Below are 19993 nucleotides of genomic sequence, written 5' to 3'. Positions count from 1 at the left end.
CATGTGGGTCCTCTAGAAGAGCCATTTCTCCCGCTCCGCCTCTTATTTTTCTTAAATTGATGTTATATATGATCAGTTGTATACCATTCTCTTACAAAACGTAAGTGCTTATTTTTCTTAAATTGATGTTATATATGATCAGTTGTATACCATTCTCTTACAAAACGTAAGTGCTACAGTGTTGCTAAGAGACTGCAATGGGCACAATAGAGAAGCAGGGAAGAGACAGGCTATTCCAGGCCACTGGTGGCTTTGACAAGAGTGGCAACAATGGAGGCAATGAGACTGACTGTATTTGAAAATACAGTGACAGGAGGCCTGGCATGGTGGCACATACCTGAAATCAGGAGGCAGGAAGATTTTTCCAAGTTTGAGACCAGCCTGGCCTACATATTAAGACCCTGTCTTAAAAAACAGTAAAACTGATGTTGGCTGCATAAAGCCAAGAGGATTTACATATGCAATTTACCTTCATCAGCTGCATCAACTAACAGGCAGATTCTCAATCAGGTGCATCTTTTGCTGATAATCAGTACACTGACTTGAGGTTACTTTTAGGAGATAAAAGTACATTGCTTTCATAACTGTATACCCATTACATGAAGCACAGTGCTTTACAAAGTTGTTGAAATTCATGTGGATGCTTGAAATTAATTATAAGAGATTATGGTTTCAGTTCTGACATAAGATTATTTACAATAAATCAGTCAATAAGCCAGAAGTTTTGGGTCTTCTACCAGAATCTCTAATAGAAAGTATTTACAAAACACATGGGAATATAGATATATGATATATAATTAACACTTGATTTAGAAGCTTGTTTTATTTAAATGTGTTCTAAATGTCACAATACAACCCTTCAGAGTCAGTAAGTACATGTCAATATGATTCCTCAAAACTTTTAAACCTAAAGACCCATAGCCACAGCTGCTAAATTCCCGTTGAAGGCAGCTTCAACACCCCCAAAGAGCACAATATAGTAACAACTGTGGCAAAAATCCCATTTCTATGCAAATTAAAAGCAAACATTATCAGACTACCTAAATTCAGTATGCAACATTATTTAATACGTCTATTTCTCAAGTCTCTAAACAAACTTGTTTCTCAACACTGGGAAGTTTTACAAAAAAGTATCAATCCAAAGTAACTCAAAAGAAACTAAGATGGTCTTTGCATAACAATAAAAAGTACCATTTGTCAAGAATAACATAGCCCCTAACAATTAAATAGAAATTTAAAAGCACAGCACAGAAAAAGTGCAGGGAGAGGAAGAATTAGATTTAGAAACCAAAAGGACTCACACTCTTTGGTTCTGAGCATCTTTTACCTCTGGCAAGGTCCAAAGAGTATTAATTCTACAATCTACACCATAATTCTATTAAGAAAAACCAGGGCTAGGGGTAGAGTCAGTGGTAGACTGCTTGCCTAGCATGCAAGATTTGGGTTCCATCCCTAGTTTCACTGAAACAAAAACTCCAGAAGATAAAACCTGGAGAGAACTTTTAAAATTATCTTTAATCAACTATTATAATATTATTTGCCAGAAGGGGAAAACTGAAATTGTAGGCATAAAGTAATGAAGAAATAGTCTCAGGCACCAGAAGAAGGTGAGAACTTCTGGCTGACTTCCTATGTTCCTGTCCAGGCAAAGAATAAGAGGAACACTGGGTGTGGTGGTGCCTGCCTTTAATCCCAGGCCTTGGGAGGCAGAGGCAGGCAGATCTCTGGGAGATGGAGCCCAGCCTGGTCCACATAGTGACTTCCAGGCATGCAGGGACTAGAGAGGCCTTGCCAAAGAACAAAACAAAACAACAAAAGAATAAGAGGAAAGTTCCATCTATGAGAATGTGCACTCGTACTCTAAGAGCCATAATCACCTGAACTCATTAGTTTTCTTTTTCCTTAAAATTTCAAACATAACATAATACACAATATGGAGGTCAAATAAAGAGGACCTGGTCTTCAAGCACAGTCTATCTTTCAGTTTTTACTGATACAACTGTCCTTTGGCATGGAGCTACTCACAGAACAATTATGAAAAAGACAAATTTTATTTTAGACGGTTAATGATATGTGCTGTACTATAGCAAAGACTGGTTATAGAAAATTTTCACTTCAAATCTTCACTGATGGATAAATTAGACTTTATTCTGGAATGTTTAACTTCTGCTAAAATGTATTTAACCCAATAGTATACCATGTTTTACATCTATTTGTAGTCCCTATATTAGAAGCAGAGGTTAATCCCAGGACTTGGGAGGCAGAGGCAGGCGGATCTCTGTGTTCAAGGCCAGCCTGATCTACATAGTGAATTCCAGGACAGCTGGGGCTACTGGGAAAACCTGTCTCAAAAAGACCAAAAAAAAGAGAGAGAATAACCTTATAGCTACCCAAAATCACGGGCTGTGAACTTAATTCCATAGTACTGTTTTAAAAATATACCCCTAGGTTAAAAGAAATTCCATGCAAATGCACAACCAAAGAACTTGGAGTCTTCAGTCATCATCTACAGTTGGCTTGATGGTCACTCCTCTTCTTATCTGACCCCAACCAATTAAACTGCAAAATGAAAACAGAAGTCAAGAGTGTTACACCATTTCACTGGCATCGCCCCACAACCACATGACAGAACTGGTTTTATCTGCCCATGGTCTATAAATTCACATTTATTCCCAAAGCCTATTCCTCCATAAAGAAAGCTCACACTATTTCCTCAAGATTCCAAAACCCAGATAGGACACTGGACAACATGGCAGGAAAATCAGACAAAATTTGTCACCATGAATATACTCGCAAGTAGGGTCTACTGGAAGTGTTCGAACACTTGGAAGATGGAAGCAGAAGGATGAAAAGTTCAAATCCACCCTTGGCTGCAAGAGACCTTGTCTTAAACCCCGGGCTAGAGACATGGCTCAGCAGTTAAGAGCACTGGCTGTTCTTGCAGAGGACCCAGGTTTGGTTTCCAGCACCCACATCCTCTTTTGGCCCCCATAGGCACTGTATACACATGGCGCACTTACATACATGCAGGCAAAACATCCACATTAAAAAAAATATATATGTAATATATATATATATAAACAAAACACCCCCTATCCTAGAAAGAAGACATTTGTCTTCACTCTATCAAAATATATCTACTTGTTCAGAGCCATCTAAGAGGCCTTCAGTCCACCCCAGGAACTATATCTCCAATATACAAACCATATCAATTTTTTCTTTTTCTTTTTTTTTTTTTTTTCTGAGATAGTTTTTCCCCATAGCCTCAGCTGGCCTGGAACTCATTATGTACACGAGGCTAGTCTCAATCTCAGAGATCTGCCTGCCTCTGCTTCCTGATTGCTGGGATTAAAAGTCCATGCCACCACACCTGACATCGGGTTTTTTAAAAATTAAAAAAAATATTTCTTTATGTGCATGAGTGTATTGCCTACATGTATGTAACTGCACTTATGTTGTACAGTGCCCACAGAGGTCAAAAGAGGGTGTTGGATCCTCTGGAACTGGAGTTACTGATGGTTGTTAACCGGTATGTGGGTGCTGGGAACCAAACCTGGGTCCTCTGCAAGAGCAGTCAGTGCTCTTAACCACTGAGCCATCTCTCCAGCCCAATATCAGATTTTTAAAAATTTATTAAATTTTTGTGTATTTCATATAGAAAACCATCTTTATGCCCCCTTTCCCATTTGGCACCCTCCCATAACACCCCCCCACACACACACTGGAGTCCATACACTCTATCATTTGTATCCAGTCCTATCATGTAAAGTTAGTGTCTCAAGACGTCCCTTAGTGCAAGTTCATCCATGGGGGTCCAGTCAGCCCATCTAGAGTCTCTCCCTTCAAGATCAACAATCAGCCACCAATAATTCCTCGACCAAGACTAAGACCTGTTGTCTACTTCCACAGTTCTGTGATGGGTTTTGTCTGCCTAAGTTTGCATGGGTCCTGTGCATGCTGACACCATTGCTGCAAAGGACTATTTCTGTATAACATCAGATATTTGTAAAAGCCTCATTTTCCATGCTTCTCTTTGGAAAGTGCTTTCCCGTTACTCTCAGCACCTTAGCAGATCACAATGCCTTTAAAATGACACCAGATGGCAGAAGAGAACTAAGAGCCCATAGGCAGATTGTTCTGGACAGCAAAGGGCTTTTGTTTCCTTTTGATGCATGCTCTAGCCAACGACCAGGCTGGATACTGCTACATCTGTAACATCTCTACCTAACCCTACCTAAACATGGGTAAAAACTAGAATTGAAAAAACTCTAAGGATTTTGAAGCAAAGTCTGAAATTCTATTTGTATAGAATCCTTTCACATTAGTACGCTGAACCTTTAAAAAAAATCTGTTCTAGGCTAGGTGTGGTGGGGCACACCTTTAATCTCAGTACTTGGGAGGCAAAGGACCTCTGAGATAGATGCCAGCCTGGTCTCCATAGTGAGTTCCAGGCCAGCTTTTGCTACAGGGACACACACACACACACACACACACACACACACACACATATCTTTTGGGGGGTGGGAGGCTGGAGAGATGGCTCAGCAATTAGAAATGCATACTGCTCTTGTACTTCAATTCCCAACACCCATGTCAAATGGGTCACAACTACCTTTAACTCTAGCTCCTAGAGATTAGACACCCTCTTCCAGTCTGTGCATACACAAAGCATACACATACAAATGCATAAGTAAAAAAAAATAAAACAAAATTTGGGCAAGGCATGGTGTTGTACTCCTTTAATCCTAGCACCTGAGATGCAGAAGCAGGGAGAGCTCTGTGAATCTGAGGTCAGCCTGCTCTACATAGTGAGTTCCAGGCCAGCCAGGGCTACATAGTGAGACCCTATCTCAAAAGTAAAAGTAAAAAAATCTCTTCTAGCCAGGCGTGGTGGCACACACCTTTAATCCCAGCACTCGGGAGGCAGAGGCAGGAGGATCTCTGTGAGTTCAAGGCCAGCCTGGTCCACATAGTGAATTCCAGGACATCTGGAGCTACAGGGAAACCCTGTCTCAAAAAGACCAAAAAAAAAAAAATCTCTTCTAGGGTCAGTGAGATGGCTTAAAGAGTGGGGGTGCTTGCTGTAAAAGCCTGATGAACTGATATTAATCCCTGGAACCTATAGCGAAAGAGAGAACCAATTCCCAAAAGTTGTCTTCTAACCTTCACATGAGTACCTTGGTATGCACAAACCCACAATAATAAACTAAAAAACAAAATCTGTTCTAATTTATGAATTATACTACTCAAAGCTAGTAATAAAATGTCTGTTAGGAGTTTGTGAAAATTTAATATTTAAACTTATGTTAAAATTCACAGATTCACAGTATGTCTATGCCAACAAACAGCATAATTACACAAGAATAGAACTGATGGGTTGGTGAGGTGGCTCAGTGGGTAAAAGCTCTTACCAAGGCTGAAGACCTGAGTTCAAATCCCAGGAATCACATGGAAGGAGAGAACAGACTCCCCCAAGTTGTCCTCTGACCTCCATATGCATGCCATGGCACTTGTGCATCCGCATATACACATATACAAATATTTATTTGTATTAAATTAAAAAAATTTTTTTTAATTAAAAAAAAATCAAAAAATTCTGTGGCCTGGCGTGGTGGCACATGCCTTTAATCCCAGGACTTGGGAGGCAGAGGCAGGCGGAGGTTTGTGAGTTTGAGGCCAGCCTGGTCAACATAGTGAATTCCAGGACAGCTGGGGCTACAAGGAGACCCTGTCTCAAAAAAAGACAAAAAATAAATAAATTTTAAAAAATTATGTGAAGAAAAAAACGAGGGGCTGGAGAGATGGCTCAGTCAGTGGCTAAGAGCACTGGCTGCTCTTGCAGAGGACCCAGGTTCAGCTCTCAACACCCACGTGGTGGCTAGCAACCATCCTAACTCCAGTTCCAGGGGATCCGAGGACCTCTTCTGGCCTCCATGGGCAATACATGCACATAGTGCACTTACATCCTTGCAGGCAAAACACTTATACATATAAATTTAAAAAAATTAGCCCAGTACTCAGGAGGCAGAAGCAGGAACAGCTCTGAGATGAAGGCCAGCCTGGTTTACATAGTGAGTTCCAGGCCAGCTGGGGCTACAGGGAGACCCTGTTTCAAAAACAAAGAAACCACCAAAAAAATTTTAAGAATAGGCAGAAATTGCCACAAAGCAGAATTAATGTTATTATTTTTCTGAGACAGGGTCTCAAGTACCCCAGGCTGGCCTTGAACTTCAGATTCTGCTGCCCTGACATCCCAAGTGCTAGAATTATAGGCTTGCACCATCAAGCCCAACTACCACAAAGCATAATCATTTATTTAAAAGACAATAAAAGGGCTAGAAAGATGGCTCAGCAATTAAGAGCACTTGCTGCTCTTGCAGAAGACTCAGGGTCAGTTCCCAGTATCCACATGGCAGCTAACAACTGGTTGTTACCTCCAGTTCCAGAGGATTTGTTGCCATCTTCTGGCCTCTACCAGCACTGCATGCATGTGGTGCATTTAAATACATGCACACAAAACACTCATTCACACAAAGTAATTTTTGGGGGCAGGAGGGATCTCTTTGAGACAGGGTCGCCCTGTAGCCCTAGCTGGCCTGGAACTCACTATGTAGATCAGGCTGGCCTTGAACTCACAGAGATCCACATGCCTCTGCCTCCCAAGTGCTAGGATTAAAGGCATGTTACCACTCCTGGCTCACAGTAATTTTTAAAGTATGAAATGATAGTGGTAATAGATTGCTGTTTCAAGAAATGAAAAGGATAGACTCAATAATTAACTTAGGAAAGAGCAAAGAGTCAGTAATCCAAGATAAATGTGTTTCTTAGCTAGCACACAGACCTTTCTTTCTAAATATAATTTTGTACTACTAGGAACCAGGACTCCTAAGAGAAATGGCCAATTCTAAAACTGAAGCAGGGAAGGTAAAAGACAAGTCTGGAACATCTCATGCCAAAGGATGTAAAAACAAATAACCAAAAGGACATAGGAACCAGTTTGAATGGTTCCCATTGGCCAAATCTTGGACAATTTATTTATCAAAATAGACAGTAACAGATCATAGTTTACTGAATAAAACCGAACTTCATGGATCACTACTATAAAAGTAGGCAATTAAATAATGAAGTAGAAAGAATGTCAAATAAATGTGGATCAACAGAATTGTCAGGGGGAGGGTACTGGTAGGTACAAGCACCATTTTTTTTTCATTTTATGTGTGTATTTTGCCTGCATTTAAGTAGAGCCAGAAGAGGGCATCGGATACCCTGGAACTGGAGTTAGGATGGTTATTAGCCATCATATGTGTGCTGGGAACTGAACCCAGGTCCTCTGCAAGAGCAGCCAGGGCTCTTAACCACTGAGCCATCTCTCCAGCCTCCCACAATCACGATTTTTCAATATAATCAGGTTCAATTCAGGCATGAATCAACAGGGACTGTGAAATCCAGAAGGAGGTGGGATTTGATTAACAGCAGGCTATGTGCAGAAACTAAAGGGTCTCCCTACTCCTTTTCTTTTTCTCTTTTGGCTTTGTTTTGTTTTGTTTTGTTTTGTTTGGGGGGGGGGACGGGACAGAGTCTCCCTATCGCCCCAGCTGGCCTGGCACTTGCTATGTAGCCCAGGCTGGCTTTGATCTCATAGAGATCTGCCTGCCTCTGCCTTCGTAGTGCTGGGATTAAAGGGGTTTGCCACCATACGCAACTTCTTTTTGGCTTGAGATACGGTCTCCTTTAGCTCAGGCTGGGCTCAAACCTGCTATGGAACTGAAGATGACCTTGGACTCCCAATCTTCCTGCTGCCACATCCCAAGTGTAGAGATTACAGGTGCCACCACATCTGTTTCTTAGACTTCTAACTACCCAGGTAATCAGAGTAACTACAGAGTAGAGAAATTGGACAGCAACTTCACCACAGCAATATAGTTAACTTGAACAGAGTGGTCAGTTATATGTCCCCAGTATCTATATAAGAATTCAAAACCAGCATGGTGACCTACACCTTTAATCTTCAGCAAGCAGATCTCTGTGACTTTGAGGCTGGCCTAGTCTACAAAGCCAAGTTCCAAGCCAGTCAGGGCTACAGAGTGAGACCTTGACTCAAAAAGAAAAAAATAAATAAAAATAAATAAAACAAAAAGCCAGACATGGTGGAAAACACTGCTAATCCCAACACTTGGAGGTAAGAGAGGCAGGCAGATCTCTGAGAAATTAAGGCCAGTCTGGTCTACATAGGAAGTGCCAGGCCAGCTGTGGCTACAGGAAGACCCTGTCTCAAAAAGGCAAAATAAATAAAAATAAGCACACAGACCAAAAAAAAAATCCACTCAAGAATATATAACCTAAATCAAATCTTAAATTTCCAAACCATGAGATAAACCCAAATTTAGGAGCAGTAATCACTCACTATAGTCTTCAAATCTGTCATTGTCAAGTAAAGGACAAAGAAAGGCTGAGGAAGTTCTAGATAAGAGATCAGATATGAAGCCTAAATGTGATTACAATTCTACATTAGAGAGCATTATTGGATCAAGTGACAAAATTGGATTCCAGACTATAGACTTCACTATTTTATCAATGGTAAGTGCTCTCTTGCTCCCTCTTTTTCCTATCATTTAAAAAAAATTGTATCTATTTATTTATTTACTGTATGTGTGTGCAGGCCGGGGTGTACATGTAGAAGCCAAAGGACAACTTTTGAGAGTTAGTTCTCTCCTCCTATCATGTGGGTCCTGGAGACCAAACTCAGGTTGCCAGGTTTACCAGCAAATGTCTTAACCTGCTGAGCCATCTTGCTGGACCCCATCATTTTTTTTTTTTCATAACAAGCTCTCATGTGGTAGTGCAGGCCAGCCTGAATCTCACTTGGGTGTTTATTATTTGTTGTTTTTTGAAATATATGCTGAATTAGTAAGAAATCAACAAGTCCAATATATACAACCTACCACCACTCACATAATCCAGAAAAGGTTTATATATGTAAATAAGCATGAGTGCGTGAGTGTGCCTTCCCAGAAAGGAGTATCTAGTAGTTTTCTGTACAGTTCTTTCAATGTTTCTGATAAGTAAAAAATTAACTACAAATAAAAGTTTAAAGTCTCAGGCCTGTACCCTCACATATATATACAAAAATAATGTTAAAAAAGGGTTAAAAGTCAAGGACAGACTAGGGATATAGCTTAGTGGTACTGTATAAGGCCTATGGTCTAATCCCAGCACCAAGAAAAAGTCAGATTGGAGTGGCAAGATGGCTCAGTGGATAAGAGTGCTTGCCAAGTTATATGACCTGAGTTTGATACCTGGAACCCACATGGTGTAGAGAACCAGTTCACACAAGTTGTCCTCTAACCCCCACACATGCTGTGACTTGTGAACGAACACATACACACACACACAGTCAATCTAAACCCAGTGTTTTTGGCAAAGATTATGTCTAAACAAAAGGGAAGTCAAACTGTAGTATTTGGACTAATATAAAGTACTGCAAATCAAGGCTAGAAATACAGCTTTCAAAGCTAACCAAATAACTGGGCATGGTGGCACATGCCTTTAATCCCAGCACTCAGGAGGCAGAGACAAGCAGATTTTTCTATGAGTTCCTGGCAAGCCTGGTCCACATACTAAGACCTTGTCTCAAAAAAAAAAAAAAAGGTCAACCAAATAAATAGGTGAAAAGTTAAAGCCACACTAACTGCTGTGTTAAAAAAGAGAGCGTGCCCATGTATATACCACTGAGACTTAAACTTACCGCCAGTGTTTTTCAACTCTTCGGCTAAGAGCAATTTTTTCTCCTACTTCTGTGCACACAGGATTAGTCAAAACGATCTTGCCGAGATCAGCTTTGACAGCACTAACTCTTCCTCCTGTTGACAGGGATCCTATATTGACCATGAGCACTTCATTCTTAGATAGCTTTTGGACCTAGGCAAATAAATTAGGGGGAACACAAACAATAAGATAAAACACTTTCCTAAAACGAGTGGGGATTTCCCAAATACTTATGAAAATAAGCCAATCATTAAGAAAAAAAATCCAATAGAAAATTTATTTGGCATCTGACTTTATACCAAATTTACCTTTAAAAACAAGCTAGTGCCAGATGTGGTGATGGACACTGATAATCCCAGCACTTGGAAGGTAGAGGCAGGAGGAGGATCAGCAGTTTGAGGCCAGCCTGAGTTATACAGTTACCCAGATTTTGGAATATTTACACATACATGTGATTCCTGGGAATGGGATTCAGGTCTGTTAGGCAATTTTTATTTTATCTTTTTGTGACTAGGTATCACTATATAGCCCAGCCTGGCTTTAAAGTCATAATCCTCCTGCCTTGCCTTACCAAGCATTAGGAAGACAGGTGTGTACCACTGTGCCCAATCTTACTTATGGTTTTATATACAATTTACAAAAAGCCTGAAAGTAATTTTACATATTTTGACTGCATCCAAGTTTTGACTGTGACTTACCACATGAGGTAAGGTGTGGAATTTTCTACTTGGGGTACCAAGTCATGGATCAACTATTTATCGGAAAGCAATACCAACTTAGACTTTCTCAAAAAGAATTGACTATTTTCTGCATAGGTTAACATTAGATATCAGCACGTTTTCCCATCTTTGCGAACATATTTTACTAAAACACCCAAAATAAACTTATACTACCATTAGGAATTTGTGCTATAGGACACAAATGCATTTCTCAATGTTTTCCCCACCCTATTGTTTCTATTTCAGTGGGGATTTGTTGTGGTTGTTTTTATCTGAAATTGAATGCCATACAGTTGTTCTTTTTGAGACAGGATCTTCCTGTAGCCCCAGCTGGCCTGGAACTGGATATTGATACCAGGCTGGCCTGGAACTCACAGAGATCCACCAGCCTCTGCTAGGATTAAAGGCTGGGAAATCAAATTACTCTAGTTCCATATTAATAATAAAGATCTAGGCCAGTCTGGTCTACACAGTGAGCTCCAGGCCAGCTGGGTCTAGAGGGAGACCTTGTCTTAAACAAACAAAAACAAAATAAAATCTATAAAAAACCGAAACAACCATCCAAAGAATAAAATTCAAACCTGGACCTAACACTAGTGCTGGAGCATGAGTTATAAGTACTTACCTTTGCTGCTTTCTTGTCTCCTTCAGTGCGTACCCCTAGAAGCCGTCTAAGTAGGAAATAGGAAATTTCCAATTCTGTGAATATCTCAGGCAAAGCTCCAACTGCACCAAGTACTTGACCCACCATTCTGTCAGCTCGGCACAAAGTGGGGTCGATTTTTGTTCCAACTCCTAATATGAAATAAAATGTATATAGTCCAATTTCTTATTCCCTAAAATACCTTCAAAGTGAATGACTTCCTCAAAAGTCTAATCAAACAAGCATAAACAGCCAGGCATGGTGGTGCACGCCTTTAGTCCCAACACTCAGGCGGATCTCTGTGAATTCAAGGTTAGCCTGGTCTACATAGAGTGTTCCAGGCCAGCTGGGGCTACAAACAACAACAACAACAACAAACCATAAAATCTATACACTGAACTCAATCCATAAGCCTAACAAATACTGTTTTAATTTTTTTTTTTTAAAGACAAGGGTCTCCCTGTAGTCCCAATTGTCCTGAAAATCACTAGGTAGACCAAGTTGGCCTCAAACCCAGTGCTGGGACTATAGGTATGGGTCACCATGCCCAGCTTATTAATTTTTTAAAAAAATACTTGTGTCAGTATGTGCACATGCCACAGTGCACATGTGCAGGTCTAAAGACAACGTTCAGTGGTCAATTCTCTCCTCTACCATGAGGCTGAATTCAGGCGGTCAAGTTTGCACGGCAAGTACTTGCTTTGCCATCTTCCCACCTCCAAAATATATTGACTATTTTTTCTTAAAAGATTTTTGTTTTAGGTGTATTTTTTCTGCATGTATGTGTACCATTTGTATGCCTCGTATGGGTAAGAGGGTGATGTTGGGTAAATTCATCCTCTGAGGACAAGAGGCGGTGAGTCTAGAGACCCAGAGAGAAGCAGAACACACTGGGAAAAAGGAGTTGGCACCATTTTGGGAGCAGTGAACAGCAGGCCAGTGGGCAAGTCAGCCCGTCGTGGACCCCATGGGGCACCGTGGACCACTCGAGGACCCCATGGGCCCTGCACAGACCTCAAGGGGTGAGACGGTGCATGGACAGCTGGTGAACTTCAGGCAGGGCATGGCAAGCATCTCAAAGCTTAGTCAAAATGTAGATGAACTATGGGAGCTTATGCTTTGTAAGTCACTGTTTCCAGAACATCACATAAACCATGCTAAAGTTTGCCCTGGGGCCTCAGAGGGTGTGGGTGGGGAGGTCTCTCAAGAAGGGGGAGGGGAAAATTTAGTGCAACAAATTGGCAGTGAACCAAGGGAGCTAGTGGCAGTGCTGATGTGGATCACACAATGGATCATGAACTATGTAATTAGAATGACGCAGGCGATGCAGATGCTGATGGATCAAAGGGAAAAATCCCAGGGCCACAGCTATGTTGTAAATGTGGGGAAATAGCTCAGTTGCTAAAAAAATGGAGTCTGCCTCTACTTGGATGTGAAAACTTAAAAAGATTGTAAGGAGCCTGGAAAAAAATCTTACAAAGAAAGGAACCCAGAGAGGGGGCATGGCCACTTTGCATAATAAAAGATTTGCCCAATGCAGGGGAAGCTGAAAAGGCTAGGGAGGTACAGGCAGATTCAGTTTCAACTTCAAAATTTTAACTTGTGTAAGGTTATGGGACCAGGGGTCTCAGGAAAAAAGACAAATAGTAGTGAAAAAAGAAACAACCTAAAAATAAAAGTAGCTAAAGCTGCCCCTCTGATTCAACCTTTGATACAAAACGGTTATGCTTTGTAAGTCACCCTTTCCCGAACATCATATAAACCATGCTAAAACCCAAATAAAAGATATTATGTTGGTTTGTTAGCCCTGGGCCTCAGAGGGTGTGGGCAGAGGTCTCTCAAGAAGCGGGAGGGGAAAAATTTAGTGCAACAGGTGGCAGATCTCCTGAAACTGGAGCTACAGGACTTTGTAGGCAGCCATGTGGGTGCTGGAACTGAGCCTGAGCCCACTGCCAAGAGCAAGCAAATACTCTTAACCAATGAGCCATCTTTCCAGCCCCTGTATTCTTTTTTTTTTTTGGTTTTTTTGACACAGGGTCTCCCTGTAGCCCCAGCTGTCCTGGAACTCACTATGTAGACCAGGCTGGCCTTGAACTCACAGAGAGTGCTGGGATTAAAGGCGTGCACCACCACGCCAGGCCAGCCCCTATATTCTTTATGTCTAATTTAAATATTTTTACAGCTGGGCATGGTATGCATGCCTATAATTTTAGGATGTGGGAGGCAGAGGCAAGAGGGTCAGGAGCTATACAACTAGTTTGAGGCCAGCTTGGGATACATAAGATTCTATTAAAAAAAAGTTTTCAGGGCTGAAAAGGTGGCTTGGTGGTAAGAGTACTGGCTACCCTTGCAAAGGACCTGGGTTCAATTTCCAGCACCCACATGGCAGCTAATACTCGGTAACTCCCAGTTTCAGGGGATCTGACACCCTCTTCTGATTTCCAATGGCATTGCATTACACAGATGCACTTACGGACATGCATAGAAAACCGTATTATAAACTAGAATTAACAGCTTTAATTACACAAATGTTTTCTATTCTACTCAGTAACTAAAGTAATTAAAAACCTACAATAAAACCAGGTGTGTTGTTATACATCCGTAATCCCAGCACTTGGGAAGCTGAACCAGGAGGGCTGCCACTAGTGAGTACCAGGCTAGCCATCGATATATGGCAAGACCCTATCTCAAAAAAAACCAAAACACCCTCCTCAAAAATAAAAAAGATCTATAATGTCTTTTTGATAATTCTCATGGAAAATTACCAAAAATATCCACAAATTAAAGAGGGATGAGAGGAAAATCCTTACCAATTAGACCACCTGGGGCAGCATACTGAAGATCATTATGTTCTGCAAAAAGTGACACAATTTTGGAAAAGATTGGTTTACACATGAGTTTTCCTTCACTATCCTTGGAAACAATACCAGGTCTCACTTCTATCTCCTGGCCGACCTGTAAACATAAAATTATAAGAATCACTGTAGAACAACATATTTATCATTCATCTGCCAAATGTTCTAAGAAGACCACAAAACTAAAAATGTGATCTTTCCTCTAATTTCAAGAGTACTACTTTAAAAAACAGGGCAAAATTAACATGGAAAACATCTTCAAAATCAGACCTATCCAACTGTTGCAACAAACTACCTACCTGGAAAACCTGTCATCACATAAAATCTGTTCTATGCTCACTAGATACCTATAAATTTTGAGGATCTTCTAAAAGACATAAAAAATAAATCCATATGCAATACAAGACATCATGAACAAATATATTTTCCAATTTAAATATCCATACTCTTCCCCCACCACCCTTCAAGACAAGGTGAGATGGCTCAGAGGGTAAAGGCACTTGCCATTAAGCCTGAGCCCGAGTTTGATCCCTGGGACCCAGGTGGTAGGAGGAGACACAACTGCCAAAAGTTGCCCTGACACCCACATGCATGCTGTGGCACGTGCACAGCCCCCCCCCCCCCGTACAATAAATTAATAAAAAAAATAAAGCAAGGAGTGACACCAAGTAGTCTAACACCTTAAAAGACAAGAGCAAGACAAAAATTTTTAAATGCTAATAATTCAAGCTGGGCAAGGTGGCGCACATCTTTAATTCCAGCACTGGGAAGGCAGAGGCAGGCAGATCTCTTTGAGTTCCAGGCCAGCTGGGGCTACAGGAAGACCCTGTCTCAACAAGACCTAAAAAAAAAAGAAGCTAACAACTCAAACCCAGTTTACCTTTAATACTCCTTTTAGAATACTACCACCAGCCACACCTCCCTTAAGGTCATCAACTTCACAGCCAGGTTTATTGACATCAAATGACCTAATAACTGCAAGAAAATGTTAAAACACATTAAAGTCATTGTTTTTAATTTTACCATTAGAAGACACATTCTTTTCTAAGTGAACTTTTCTAAAACAATCTAAAGTTATTGCTTTAATGCTTATTGCAGCTTTACTTGTGATGAAAAATAGAAATAACTTGAAGACTCATTAAGAGATAGTATATCAATATATCAATACTATATAATAATCTCTACATGGAATATCATGCAGTTATTTGAAATTAATGTTAAAATTATGTGCAACAATCTGGAAAAATGGCCTTCATATACTGTTAAGGAAAAACAATACTAAAAAACATAATTCACCATGATCCCACTGCCAGAAAGAAAGAGAGTAAATGTATGTAGTTTGCCCACCATGTCCGAGTTCTGCATCTGTGTAATTCAATCAAGAACCAAAAATATTTGAAAAACAATAGAGAATGATCACATATAGTCAACCTCCCAGGTCATTATTCCCCAAGCATTATAATAACCAGTCATATAAAATTTACACTCAACTTAACTATTATGATTTAAAGCATACAGGAAAGTACCTGGGATGTACCTCAGGGTACCATGCTTACCTAGCATGGGGCCTTGGGCTCTATCCCCAGCATTAGCACAAAAATCAGTCAATCAAGCATACGGGAGGCTGTATACAGGTTACTGTTGTGGTTTTGTGCAGCTTTCTTTTGAGATAAGGTCTCACTGTGTAGCCCTGGCTGTCCTTGAACTCCAAGATTCACTTGCCTCTGATGTCAATTGCTGGGATTACAAGAGTGTGCTACCACCTGGTGATTTTATACATAGGATTTCTATATTATATGGCTTCTGCAATAAAAATTTACTTTTAAAAACTACGAAACAGTAGCCAGGTGTGGTGGCACATGCCTTTAATCCCAGCACTCAGGAGGCAGAGGCAGGTGGACCTCTGTGAGTTCAAGGCCAGCCTGGTCTACACAGTGAGTTCCACGCCAGCTGGGGCTACAGGGAGACCCTGTCTCAAAAAGACCAAAAAAAAAAAAAAAACCAAAAAAAAAAAAAAAAAAAAAAAACCCAAAACGAAACAAAAAACAATGCTAAGATTACATGACCTGCACTTAGGTCACCCAAGAGAACTTTGCCCACCATTCACACAAACAGCTCCAAAGACCCAAAAAGGGATCAAAATGCTTGCCTTGAACAGGCTCCTGGTAGGCCTGGTGGCACATGTCTTTAATTCCAGTACTCGAGAAGAAGAGGTAAACACAGGTGACCCAACCCCCTTACCAATAAGTCGAGGTTCCGAAGTAAAGTCTCTTGGGGGCACGGGTATTTTTTTCACTATGTACTCACAGACAACTTCAATATTGTACTTCAGCTGAGCAGAAATTGGAATAATCGGAGCCCCTTCTGCTACTGTTCCTACATAACAAATTTCAGAAACATCAAAATTCTCAAGTGTTATAAAACTTGTTCTATGTACCTGCTACATAAATTAATGTTACCAAAATAGTCCTAAACATCCCCCACAAAAGCCAGCAACAAATAGAAAATGACAATTTCATACAGAAAGAGGACAACATTCTATTTTTATTTCCTGAAAATGAATTATTTTCCCTTTAAGGGAAAAATTGGTAAAATTATATTACTGGATATAGTTAACAAAGGCAAAATGATAAAAGTTTAAAGAAATAGGGCTGGAGAGTTGGCTCAGCGGTTAATACCACTGAATGCTCTTGCAGAGGACCCGGGTTTAATTCCCAGCACCCACATGGTAGCTACAAACCGCCTGAACTCCAGTTCCAGGGGAATCTGAAGCCCTCTTCTGACCTCCACGGCAATGCACGACATGGGTGCATTCACATACACACTGGCAATACACTCATACACATAAAAGAAAATTTTTTTTTAAAAAATTAGAAAAAAAAAGAATAAAATACACTCCTGGGAAAGAGCACTTTACTAGATGGAAAAATTTCTAACAACATGTTATTAACCTCCTAATAAATGTCAAGGTAAAATTACAGACTCTTTGCTAATCAAAGACCAGCCGGTATATGTAATATTTACCCTTTATTAATTATATGTCACACAGACTAAGAAATAGACGAAACATAAATAGATTTTAATCAAAATGACTTATTCTTTTCCATGATAGAACTGGGTTCATTGGAAAGTAACCTTCTAACAAGAAAAAGCTAAGAGAAAATCAAATGTCAATAAGATACATCACATCTTCTCTGAAAATGAAAAATTCCATACGACTAGAGAAAAGGAACACTAGAAAAACTGCTTCTAATATTTTGATTCATTTATCACTGAGGCCCTTTTTCTTCTGGGAAGCAGTGACATGGAGTGAACTTAGCATCCAGTGCATGCTAAGCAGGCACTCTATCACTGAGCTACAGTTCCAGCCCTCAGGATTTAAAATTTTAATTTGATGGATGAAATTTCCAAAATATAACACTGGTTCTAACTTTGTACAACAAATTCAGAACTATATGTTTATAGTTATGCCAGAATTCTGTACTGAGTCACTACCAAGCAGCAGGTAGAAAAGCAGTGTTTATGATTTTTAAATTTACTTTGTTTTAGACCGTGTACTATAAACAACCAGGCTGAGGACAATGGCATATATCTATAATCCCAGTACTCAGTAGGCTAAGGCGAGTTCTAGGCCATCTGGGGCTACAGTGTGAGACCATGTCACAAACAGCCCTCCGCACCAAGAAAAAAATTAGCGATTATAAATAAAAATCTGGTAGGAGGATTAAATACCTCTCAAAGTAATTCACAGATTTATTAGATACTATGGCTTCTTACCTTGTACAAATGCAAGAATCTGTTCGTATTGCTCCTTAGCCTGACTTTCTTTTACCAGATCAATTTTATTCTGTAGGATCAAAATATGCTTGAGTTTCATTATTTCTATTGCAGCCAGGTGTTCGGAAGTCTGAGGCTGAGGGCATGATTCATTACCCGCTAGTTGGTAGAAAAAAAAAAAAAGATGCAGAAGAATAACTAGAAGTATCCAGACCATTCAAATTCAGGAGAGTGGATTGTTGATTGCTAGGGGCTAGAGGGAGGGTAATGGGCAGTGACAACTTAATAAACAGGGGTTCCCTTTTGTGGTAATGAAAATGTTCTAGAACTAGCTAATTCAGATGTTATACTACCTACATTGTCCAACATTCTGAATGTATTCAAGCTGAATTGTACTCCTTAAATGATAAAAGTGTAAATTTTACATTGTGCATATATTCTACCACCAAACCTGCTTCACTCCACATCTGCATTCACTGAGGCCTCCCCACTCCTGGTCCAAAGTGAGACGCTTCCAATCAACACGTCTGGCTTCCAGAGCTTTTGTTCAGGCCTGCTAGCTGTATTTCATCTTAGATATGTTCTGGCCTAGTCAAGCTCCCAAGAGGCAGCCAGGAAAACAAACTTACCATTCTGCATGAATTTTAATCAATCAGATGCTATTCCCTAACCAAAAAAAGGAACAGAACTGCAAATATAACCAACAGTACACTAGTAGGAATGTTCTGCTCAGCACACTGACACCATCCTCCCCAGTGTGGTGTTCAGGTGTCCTGTGCTATATCCTCCCAAATACCAAAAAAAAAAAAAAAAAAAAAAAAACCTACCCACAGCAATCAAATCTCCTGACAGCTCACAGAAGGAAACACAACCTTGGTTTTCAAAACTTTCAGCAATTATTGTGAATGAGGCTGATACCTACCTCAATCAATTATGTATCTGCAGGCAGATAGCTTGGGGCAGGGGAGGGAGGGAGAGAAGAAGGGAGGGAGGGGGAGAGAGATAGAGGGGCGAGGGGCACCCACAATAAATGCACAAGCTTTACACATGAATTTTAAAGGAAAATAAGATATCTCGTGATTTAGACAGGGAAACTGCACCACTCCCCCACCTCCCCTTTAGAGACTTTCATAAGAATTCTTAGAAGCTATCAACCCCAGGTCTCTCTTTCTTACTCTTTTGTGGTAGCTGGCAGGGAAAAATGTTATCCTGGATGACACATTCCTATCCATGCCACCCTTGGGAATGGAGATGACCCCTAAAGGCTTTAGTTCCTCCTTAAAAAATGTTTCACTCAGGTTGAGTTATCCACTGATTTATGCAAACCAATTCTGATGCTTTTATTTTACCTATCAATAGCAGAGCTGCATCCATCACTGCTGCACCATTCAGCATTGTAGCCATCAAAATATCATGGCCAGGACAGTCAACAAAGGACACATGCCTAACAATTGAGAAATAACAATAAGATCAATACCACATGCAAATTCTAGACTTCTTAAAGTTAAATCACCTAGAAATAATTCTTATTGCTACAAAATGGTTATACGACTTGGTATTTCTAGACTTTGGAAGTAAGATTACTAGTTGAGAATAAAATCACCACAGATCATTAAAACGGCAAGTGAAATTAGCTATGTGCAAAAACAAATGAAGCAATAGAAACTCCTAAATCCAATCAGTGAATAAAGCAGAGAATAAGGGTATAGAGTGTGCAACCAGGAACGTTATCAATTTGAAAGCTAAAGCCTAATGACCTATAAAAAGTATGCTAATAAAATGGGGCTTTTTCAGGCAGGAGAGACGGCTCAGCAGTTAAGAGCCTGTACTGATTGTGCAGAGGATCCAGTACCCTCATCAGGCAGCTCACAAAGGGGCTTTAACTATTCATACCCACACACAGATGTATTAAAAAAAATAAAACTGCCAGTGCCAGGCATTAAAAAAAAATTGCCAGGCGTGGCGGTGCACCCGTAGTCCCAGCACCTGGAGGCAGAGACAGGTGGATCTCTTTGAGTTCAAGGCCAGCCTGGTCTACATAGTGAGTTCCAGGCCAGCTGGGGCTACTGGGAGACCCTGTCTTGAAAAAGACCAAAAATTTTTTTAAAAACAAAAAGTTTTTTCTTGTTGTTTTGTTTTTTGGTCTTTTTGAGATAGTCTCCCTATAGCCACCCAGCTGTCCTAGAATTCACTATGTAGACCAGGCTGGCCTTGAACTCACAGAGATCCGCCTG

The 19993-nt window shown here is 40.4% G+C and overlaps 1 protein-coding gene across 1 annotated transcript in view; it reads right to left on the bottom strand.

Annotated features, from left to right (window-relative positions):
* Positions 1 to 1967: 1967 nt before the first annotated feature.
* The window catches only part of Eif2s3 (eukaryotic translation initiation factor 2 subunit gamma), a 23038-nt gene continuing 5012 nt past the window's right edge, over positions 1968 to 19993 (bottom strand). Inside the window, exons 6-13 of the mRNA XM_008822716.3 lie at positions 19109 to 19203; positions 17760 to 17918; positions 16224 to 16358; positions 14863 to 14957; positions 13938 to 14082; positions 11110 to 11279; positions 9746 to 9918; positions 1968 to 2559 (exon numbers count right to left, since the gene is read on the bottom strand). Coding sequence (XP_008820938.1) covers positions 2496 to 2559; positions 9746 to 9918; positions 11110 to 11279; positions 13938 to 14082; positions 14863 to 14957; positions 16224 to 16358; positions 17760 to 17918; positions 19109 to 19203 — 1036 coding nt within the window. The 3' untranslated portion in view covers positions 1968 to 2495. The remainder of the gene's footprint in view (positions 2560 to 9745; positions 9919 to 11109; positions 11280 to 13937; positions 14083 to 14862; positions 14958 to 16223; positions 16359 to 17759; positions 17919 to 19108; positions 19204 to 19993) is intronic.

The sequence above is a fragment of the Nannospalax galili genome, unplaced genomic scaffold (assembly GCF_000622305.1).
Source record: "Nannospalax galili isolate Female #2095 unplaced genomic scaffold, S.galili_v1.0 scaffold7, whole genome shotgun sequence".
NCBI classification, from domain to species: domain Eukaryota; kingdom Metazoa; phylum Chordata; class Mammalia; order Rodentia; family Spalacidae; genus Nannospalax; species Nannospalax galili.
Note: the sequence above shows the minus strand (reverse complement) of the source record. Positions and strands in the feature narration are given on the sequence as shown.